At 44.4% G+C, this 10,331-nt stretch overlaps 1 protein-coding gene across 1 annotated transcript in view; it reads left to right on the top strand.

Moving 5' to 3' along the window:
- The first annotated feature begins 63 nt into the window (after positions 1 to 63).
- Positions 64 to 10,331, top strand: part of DNAJC21 (DnaJ heat shock protein family (Hsp40) member C21) — a 37,291-nt gene continuing 27,023 nt past the window's right edge. The window contains exons 1-2 of the mRNA XM_089689436.1: positions 64 to 245; positions 9,535 to 9,628. Coding sequence (XP_089545562.1) covers positions 149 to 245; positions 9,535 to 9,628 — 191 coding nt within the window. The 5' untranslated portion in view covers positions 64 to 148. The remainder of the gene's footprint in view (positions 246 to 9,534; positions 9,629 to 10,331) is intronic.

Genomic DNA, 10,331 nt, shown 5'->3' with positions numbered 1-10,331 from the left:
AGAATACGTCGATGCTGTTATCGGACTGAGGTGGGGGGGATAGCTGTGCGGTTGTCCAGGTAACAGGAGGGGTGGGAAGGACCGGTGGCTTCCTGTTCCGGGTCGGGGGATACACGTGTGTTGACAGGGGTGAGCCGGCCGGTGAAGGATGCGGTGTCACTACGAGCTGTTGGGGGTGAGGAGGGACTGTACGGACGATGACCTGAAGAAGGCCTACAGGAAGCTGGCGCTGAAATGGCACCCGGGTGAGAGGCTGGGGCTGACACATCTATTATATGGGGGCGGATTATACCAAGTGTACTGAGGGGGGAGGTGGTATTCCTGAACTATCTGACAGTCATATTCATCCCCTGGGTTTATTACTTGGAAGTATCAGAGAACACCTCAGCTATATACACGTCCCATCACTACACTGATCTACACAGTCCTGGCCACAAATACTGACCCCCCCCTCATATCTGTCATAATGCACCACTTCGCCCAGAACATTGTGACTGACAAATGTTTCGGCATTCTCATGTTTATTTCTTTTGTTGGTATTGGTGTGACACAAGAAGTGGGGAAACAAAAAGCCAAATCTGACACATTCCACCCAAAATGGACTGGACAGAATTATTGGCACCCACAATTTAATATTTGGTAGCACACCCCTTGTAAAAAAAATACCTGAAATCAATCTCCCCCTGGAACCATCAATGAGATTCTTCCATCTCTCTGCTGGAATGTTGGACTCTTCTTTCACCAACTGCTTCAGGTCTCTCAGATTGGAAGGGTTCCTTTTCCCAACTGCTGTTTTGAGATCTCTCCACAGGAGCTCTATGGGACTGAGATCTGGACTCATTGCTGGCCAGTTCAGTCCTCTTCAGCGCTTTGTCTGAAACCATTTCTGGGGGCTTTTTGACATGTGATTTGGGTAATTGTCCTGCTGTAAGGCCCATGACCTCTGAGGAAGACCCAACTTTCTGACACTGGGCCCTACATTGCACCCCAGAATTCTTTGGTAGTCTTCAGATTTCATAATGCCATGTACACGGTCCAAACATCCAGCGCCTGAAGCAGCCCCAAAACATCAGTGAACCTCTGGGCAGGTGATTTTTATTTTTTTACATATAGCCTGGCTACGCACAAGCATCAGGGTTTACTTTTTTTTTGCCCCTGTGCTTCATTTTGCCTCCCTCCTCCAGCTAACTCCAGGCTCAGCCTCCTTGCCTCAGCACTGCTTTTCCCATTGAGCCTGCCAATGCCCACATCCATGCCACCTCTTGGCCACCGGGTCCTGTCTTTGTTACGGACTTCCCCATTTGACGAGCGGCATGTTTACTATGACAGGCGGTACGGGAAGTGTAGTTCACAGGCTCTCGGGAAGTGTAGTTCCTTGGACCGTCTACAGTAGCTATCTTCAGCCCACTACACTTCCTTCAGCCAGGGGGAAGGGGGGGCGTGCCGGGGTCACCGATCACGATGGCCCCAGATCACAGGTGGTACGCTCTCTCTCTTCTGTCCATTACACAGACCGGTGCTGAGTAACACTACTCCAATTTGCTTGGATGCCTGTCGGTGTCTGCTAATTCCTGCCTGTCCTCCAGAACCTGGGAGCACCACCACACTCCTTCCTGAGCCAGGCCTGTCCGCATTGTGCCACCTCGCACTACAGGCAGGATGACTGCACCCGTCCTGTGCTCTTGGTGTCCACTCCGTGGAGCATGGACACTCGGAGCCAGGAACATGATCACATGGAGCCAAGAGCATTAAGAGAACTCGATACTCCACTTACCTGACGAGCACCCAGTCGGTGCTCGCCACACTGCAAGGTCTCCCCCCTCCCTGCTAGTCCCTGGGTGTTTTTGATTAAAATTATTTTTTTCTTATTGGGACAACTAGATTGTCATGAGGGGCAAGTAGATTGTGACCCCCGATTTAGTCCCATACACAAATACACTGCTCCAAAAAATTAAAGGAACACTTTGAAAACACATCAGATCTCAATAGGGAAACATATGCTGGATATCTATACTGATATGGACTGGGTAAGGTGTTAGGAACATAAGGATGCCCCATCGTTTGATGGAAATGAAAATTATCCACCTACAGAGGACCGAATTCAAAGACACCCTGAAAATCAAAGTGAAAAAATTATGTAGCAGGCTAGTCCGTCTTGCTCAAATTTCATTGCAGCAACTCAGAATGGTACTAAGTAGTTTGGCCCCCATGTGCTTGTATGCATGCCTGACAACGTCGGGGCATGCTTCTAATGAGATGACGGATGGTGTCCTGGGGTATTTCCTCCCAGATCTGGACCAGGGCATCACTGAGCTCCTGGACAGTCTGAGGTGCAAACTGGCGGTGTCGGATGGATAGAAACAGGATATCCCAGAGGTGTTCTATTGGATTTAGGTCAAGCGAGCGTGGGGGCCATTCAATGTTATCAATTCCTTCCTACTCCAGGAACTGCCTGCATACTCCCGCCACATGAGGCCAGGCATTGTCGTGCAACAGGAGGAACCCAGGACCCACTGCACCAGCGTAGGGTCACACAATGGGTCCTAGGATTTCATCCCAATACCTAATGGCAGTCAGGGTGCCATTGTCTAGCATGTAGAGGTATGTGCGTCCCTCCATGGATATGCCTCCCCAGACCTTCATTGACCCACCACCAATACGGTCATGCTGAACGATGTTACAGGCAGCATAACATTCTCCACGGCTTCCCCAGACCCTTTCATGTCTGTCACATGTGCTCAGGGTGAACCTGCTCTCATCTGTGAAAAGCACAGGGCGCCAGTGGCAGACCTGCCAATTCTGGTGTTCAATGGCAAATGCCAATCGAGCTCTATGGTTTCGGGCAGTGAGCACAGGGCCCACTAGAGGACGTCGGGCCCTCAGGCCACCCTCATGAAGTCTGTTTCTGATTGTTTGGTCAGAGACATTCACACCAGTGGCCTGCTGGAGGGCTCTGTTAGTGCTCATCCTGTTCCAACTTATACAAAGGAGCAGATAACGGTCCTGCTGATGGGTTAAGGACCTTCTACGGCCCTGTCCAGGTCTCCTAGAGTATCTGCCTGTCTTCTGGAATCTCCTCCATGCTCTTGAGACTGTGCTGGGAGACAGCAGCAGAGAGATAGAAAGCAGCAGGTTTGCTTAGTAAAACAACACAGTACACAATAAACATCACTCCCTAACACAATTAATCCTTTGATCGCCCCAGATGTATCATTCGTACAGTGTCAGTGCTTTTTATTAGCACTGATTACTGTGTTAGTGTCACTGGAGATGTCAGTGGCAGTTAGTTTGTTCCCGCCGCAGTCCCGCTATAAGTCGCTGATCGCTGCCATTACTAGTATGAAAAAAAATTCCAGTATATATACCGCCATTTGTAGAGGGTATAAAACTTTCACGGAAACCAATTAATATACACTTATTGGGATTTTATTTAGCAAAGATTTAGCAGAATACTTTTTGGCTTAAATTTATGTTGACATTTAATTTTTTTATTGGATATGTTTAATAGCAAAAAGTCAAAAATACATTTTATTTTCCTTAAATTGTCAGTCTTATTTTTATAGCGTAAAAAATAAAAAATGCACAGGTAATCAAATACCACCGAAAGAAAGCTCTATTTGTGGGGGAAAAAATGACATAAATTTCATTTATGTACAGCGTTGCATCACAGCTCAATTGTCAGTTAAAGTAACGCAGTGTTGTACCGCAAAAAATGGCCTGGTCAGGAAGGAGGGTAAATCTTCTGGAGGCAAGTGATTAAAGCAGGAATGTGCAATTCATATCGCCTGACGCCCAGGACATGTAGTTCCGGGCGTAGGACATGTATTTTTTTTTGGTTTGCTTTTAGCCCTGTTAAAGGGCTCATCTGTCAGGTGGAAACATTTGGCGTCAGCACTGCCGCCCGATTGCTTCCACACAGCCCACAGTGCCAGCCACTGCCCCCCTGCCTGCTATTTGTCCCGGGCTCTGCTTGCCCATCTGCGGGCCCGGGACTGGTTCAGTGGGTGCCGACGGGATGCGGGTATAGAGGAGGGAGGAGAGTGGACACGTTCCCTCCCCTCCTTGTCCTTAACTGGAAGTATTTTGACGTCACTTCTGGGTCCCCGCTGACAGATTTCCGGCCATCGAGGCCGGGAAAGAATGTAATGCAGTGCGATGTGCACTGAATTACATTCAGTGAAGCACAGGGGAGACATGCAGGGTCTTTTAGACAAAGAGAATCTGTCACCAAAAATCATCACATAGGGGACTTTCCCCAGTCCAGTATGTGATAAAAAGTTAAGTAAAACCATTTTTCTTATTTTTTTTTTTTAATTAAAAAAAAAAAAAAAAAAAAAGTTGCACCCAACCATATAATGCCACCCCCCCCCCCCCCACATATGTACGCATGCACAAACGTAAAAGCATGGAGATGACTGCGATACACAAGGTACATATTGACACGCACGCCAGAAAGAGAGCAATAGTTCTAGCACCAGACCTCCTCTGTAACGCTAAACTGATGTACTATAAGGAGCTTTAAAAGTGTCACCTATAGAAAATATAGGGTACTAAAGTTTGTTGCCATTTCACAAGCACGCACAAATTTAAGGTTTGACATATTGGATATCGATTTACTTGATGCAATCTTTTATATTACAAAAAAATTGGATAATTGCTTTTTGTGCCCTATAATTAAAGTGTCATGTTTTGGAGTTTTGTGCAATCTTGAGGTCTTAAATGATTTTTTAAACGTGTGCAAAAAATGGCTCTGGCAGCGAAAGAGATAAAGGATAACCCCTATACTCCCTTTCCCTGAAAAGCAGCCAATCGGTGTTCATTACACTGCAAGGTCTTTCCCCTCCCTGCTAGTCCCCGGGAGGAGGAGGAGATATACAGCGCATTGTTAAAACTATTAAACGTTTAAGTCACCATAAAGCCCCTTTCGTTTTTAAAAGCCCCAGACCTTCCATAAAGCACCTCAGATTTGAATACTGTTTTGGTTAAAAAAAATTTTTTTATCGGGACAAGTAGATTGTCATGAGTGACAAGTAGGTTGGGGCACCGATTTAGTCCCTGGACAAGTAGTTTTTTTAAAAATTTCCACACCTGTGTGTTTAATATATATAACACACTTATACATACATACACACATACATACATACATACACAGTGCTCAGCATAAATGAGTACACCCCAACAGATTTGTCAGAAAAGCTTTACTTTCCATTCAGAATGAACAGTTTCTATGGGACACTATACTATAAAATACTCTCAAATGTGGGCCATTGATTGCAAACAAAGTTTGTTGATTTGCACACACAAAAAAGTATTTTTCCTAACAAATTCATTCAAAACCATGTTGCAAAAATGAATACACCCCAATCAAAGTCTTAAGAGCAAAGCTAAAGTTTATGCAGGCCATAGACGGTTCGTTTATCGTCCGAAAAAAGAAAAAATCGGTCGTTCTGTTGCCACCAATGATTACGAAAATCATCCGTTTTTCATAAATTTTCCAGCATGACCGATAAAAAAAATGAGGAGGAACTGCGAAAATCGGCTGACATTGCCCCACTAACGGTGCGTATATCAGCCGATTTTTCTTTCGGATAAAAGTTTGGCTGATAAACGAACCGTCTATGGCCTGCATTAGTTAACAAAATCCTAATTAACAAGAATTTCAACTACAGGTGAGTCTAATTATTCATTAAACAGGTGTCCAGCAAACAGTTGATTATAAAAGGCCGTTGCCTAACAAAGAAAACCCCTCCCTTTACATGCTGTCAGCAATGGCATCACATGGAAGAGAAATGTCACAAACCCGCCTAGAATTTGCCAGGGCCCATGCTGAAAAAGAAGACAACCATATTTAAATCGGAGGGGCTTTAACCACCTTCCGCCAGCCCTATGATACAATGACGGGCGCAAGGTGGTTCCCTCGTTCTGATAGGATGTCATATGACGTCCTACCATTCTCAGCGCAGTGATCGCCGGTCCGCTGTGTCTGAGGGACGGAAAGAGACGAAGATGTTGGCTCGGTCATGTGATCAGCTGTGTCCAATCACAGCTGATCACATGTAAACACGGAAATGCCGGTTATCTGCATTTCTCTCCTCTCGAGCTGTCACGCTGACAGCTCGAGAGGAGAGCCGGTAATCGGCTTTCCGTGGAGGGGACATGTACACTGATCATCAGGGCACTGATGATCGGTGTGGCCCCAGAAGTGCCACGTGCCAGTGCACATCAATGCCACATATCATGCCCATCTGAGCTGCCTTTCAATGTCACCCATCAGTGCCAGTCAGTGCCGCCTATCAGTGCCATATATCAGTGTCATGTATCAGTGCTGCCTTTCAGTGCCCATCAGTGATGCCTGTCAATGCCCATCAGTGCCTCCTCATCAGTGCCCATCAGTGCCACCTATCAGTGTCCATCAGTGCAGCCTATCAGTGCCCATCACTGCAGCCTCATTAGCGCACATCAGTGAAGGAGAAAAATCACTTATTTACGAAATTGTATAACAAAAATGAAGAAAAAACATTTTTTTTTCAAAATTTTCAGTGGTTTTTGGTTTAAGAATCAATAAAAATTCCGGAGGTGATTAAATACTACCAAAAGAAAGCTCTATCTGTCTCAAAAAAATGCTAAAAATGTCATATCTGTACAGTGTGGCATGACCGCGCAATTGTCATTCAAAGTGTGACAGCGCTGAAAGCTGGAAATTGGCCTGGGCAGGAAGGGGGTATAAGTTTCCTGTAGGCAAGTGGTTAAGGAATGTCTGGGGCTTTTAAAATCAAAAGGGGCTTTATGGCAACTTAATAGTTTAATATTTTTAACATTGCACCATTTTATCTCCTCCTCCTCTCCCTGCCTGTCTCCAGCACTGAGACCTTGCAGTGTAATAAGCACCGATTGGCTGCTCGTCAGGAAAGGGGAGTTTTTGTGTTTTGTTTTTTTTTTTTTGCACACATTTAAAAAATCATTTAAGGCCTGAAGATTGCACAAAACTCCCAAACATGATATATTTTCTGAAAGCAGAGACCCTAGAGAATAAAATAGCGGTAGTTCCAATTTTTTATATTACACGATATTATCACAAAGGTCTAGAAAATGTAAAATTTCCGTAAAAAATACACTAAGTTAATTTTAGGGCACAAAAAGCAATACATTATCCAATTTTTTTTTGTAAAATATAAAAGATGAGGTTGCATTGAGTAAACAGATAACCAACATGTCAAACCTTAATTTTGCGTGCGCTCGTGAAACAACAGATTTAGTAGCCTCTATTTTCTCTATGTGACACTTTTAAAGCCCTTATAGGTCATCAGTTTAATGTAACGGAGGAGGTCTGGTGCTAGAATTATTACTCTCATTCTGGCGTGTGTGGCGATATGTAACGTGTATCGCATTCATCGCTTTCATGTGTAGGTGCCCAAGCGCATGCTTTTACGTTTGTGCGTGTGTACATACATATGTGCGGGTGGGGGGGGGGGGCCTTGAAAAATTGAGGGGGGGAGGTTATATTCTTTGGTGTAACTTGCATTAATATATATATATATTTTTTAGTATTGCATGTGATGATTTTTTGGTGACAGGCTCTCTTTTTTTTTTTTTTTTATACATGCAGACCATGCATGTCTCCCCTGTGCTCCACTAAATGTAATTCAGTGCCCATCACACCACATTACAATCTGTTGTAATTCATTGAATCTGTCAATGGGGACCCGGAAATGACATCACTTCCAGGTCAGGACAAGAAGGGGAGCTGACATGTCCGCTCTCTTCCATCCTTTATACCCACATCCCGACATACCGCCGGCACCCACTGAATCAGTCCCGGGCATGCAGATGGGCAAGTGGAGCCCGGGACATATAGCGGGCAGGGGAGCTGCGGCTGGCACTGTGGGCTATGTGGAAGCAAACAGGCGGCAGTGCTGATGCCCGAATGCTTCCACCTGACAGGTGAGCGCGCTGCTTGTCCACAGCAGGGCTAAAGGCCAAAAATAAAAAAAAAAAACTACCTGCCCTGCGCCGGGAACTACATGTCCCGGGCATCAGGCAATATAAATTGCACATCCCTTTGTGTGTGTGTTTATAATAGCATGCATTTGTATTCATCCCCCCTAAGTCAATACTTTGTAGAACCACCTTGACTGGGCCATTCTAAGCATAAATATGCTTTGATCTAAACCATCCCATTGTAGCTCTGGCTGGATGTTTCAGGTCATTGTCTGGCTGGAAGGTGAACCTCCGCCCGTCTCAAGTCTTTTGCTGATTCTAACAGGTTTTCTTCTAAGATTGCCCTGTATTTGTCTCCATCCATCTTCCCATCAACTCTGACCAGCTTTCCTGTCCCTGCTGAAGAAAAGCATCCCCACAACATGATGCTGCCACCACCATGTTTCACGGTGGGGATGGTGTGTTCAGGGTGATGTGCAGTGTTAGTTTTCCGCCACACATAGCGTTTTGCTTTTAGGCCAAAAAGTTAAATTTTGGTCTCATTTGAACAGAGAACCTTCTTCCACATGTTTGCTGTGTCCCTCACATGGCTCCTCACAAACTGCAAACTTGACTTCTTATGACTTTCTTTCAACAATGACTTTCTTCTTGCCACTCTTCCATAAAGGCCAGATTTGTGGAGTGCACGACTAATAGTTGTCCTGTGGACAGATTCTCACACCTGAGCTGTGGATCTCTGCATCTCCTCCAGAGTTACCATGGGCCTCTTGGCTGCTTCTCTGATTAATACTCCCCTTGCCCGGCCTGTCAGTTTAGGTGGACGGCCATGTCTTGGTAGGTTTACAGTTGTGCCATACTCTTTCCATTTTTGGAAGATTTTTAATATCCTAGCCCTGCTTTAAACTTCTCCACAACTTTTTCCCTGACCTGTCTTGTGTGTTCCTTGGCCTTCATGATGCCGTTTGTTCACTAATGTTCTCTAACAAACCTCTGAGGGCTTCACAAAACAGCTGTACTTATACTGAGAATAAATTACACCCAGGTGGACTCTATTTACTAATTAGGTGACTTCTGAAGACAATTGGTTCCACTAGATTTTAGTTAGGGGTATCAGAGTAAGGGGGGCTGAATACAAATGCACGCCACACTTTTCAAATATTTGTTTCTAAAACATTTTGAAAGCCATTTATCATTTTCCTTCCACTTCACAATTATGTGCCACTTTGTGTTGGTCTATCACATAAAATCCCAAGAAAGTACATTAATGCTTGTGGATGTAACATGATAAAATGTGGAAACTTTCAAGGGGTATGAATACTTTTTCAAGGCACTGTGTGTGGTGTGTGTATGCATATATATAATTTATCTATCTATCTATCTATCTATCTATCTATCTATCTATCTATCTATCTATCTCATAAGCAACATTCTATGTACTGCAATAGATACATTCCCTAACATGGAAACTTTCACCCAAACACCATGGAATGGCACTTCTTAGCCCTTGTATGCACAATGCAGTATCTGCAACGTCTGTATCTACACCTATAAGATCCCTCAGGAGCTTTCCATGATTTTTATGCTTTTCTGCTACAGATAAGAACTTGGATAGTGCGGAGGAGGCTGCAGAGCAGTTTAAATTGATCCAGGCAGCTTATGATGTCCTTGGCGACCCCCAGGAGAGAGCATGGTGAGTGACCATAAGTGCATGTCATTTATACGGCTGGATTCACACTGCTCCTTGTGTGTGGTAACGCACTCCCATACGTGTGTTTGGCCACAATAGTTTTCCTTTTACACAAAACTTCAGCACATGGATGTGCATCAGCCACATAGGAAAAATGGGATTTCTACTCTAAGCAGAACAAAATCCATCAATTTAATGGTTTTAAAAAAGGTAAATTCTCAGCATGCTGGGAATATAACGGGTCAAATTAGTTGAAGGGAAAAAAAGCCGGTAATTAGATTAAAAAACTGGCAGTGACAAATAGGGGCAGCCAGTGAGGGAGCCTGAGTGTATATACTGCTCCTTCGCTATATACACTGCTTCTCTCCTGCCCCCTCCTTGCACACAGTGCCTTCACTCCCTCGCCCCTGCAAAGAGGACCTGTCACTCATATGTGATGGCAATAAAATTATAAGTAATAAAAATATACATTAAAGTTGAAAAAAAAAATTACCAAAAAAAACATTTGAGCCTCCCCATCCCCACATACACAGACATTTTAATTTTTTTAAATTTTTGGTATCAGTTTCAGCACCAGAATTTTCATTTTAGTGCACCAGTACTCTCAACCAGACTGATGGCTGGTGTCATAACTGATCACATGAGCACCATGGCAGCTGCAGATCAAAGGTTAAGATGGCATCTTCCTTGGCTGAAAAAGATATGA

This window comes from Staurois parvus, unplaced genomic scaffold (genome assembly GCF_062004578.1).
Source record: "Staurois parvus isolate SC_StPar_1 unplaced genomic scaffold, SC_StPar_1.0 ptg000475l, whole genome shotgun sequence".
Lineage (NCBI taxonomy): Eukaryota > Metazoa > Chordata > Amphibia > Anura > Ranidae > Staurois > Staurois parvus.
The sequence above is the reverse complement of the archived record's forward strand: the minus strand, read 5'-3'. Positions and strand labels throughout refer to the sequence as shown.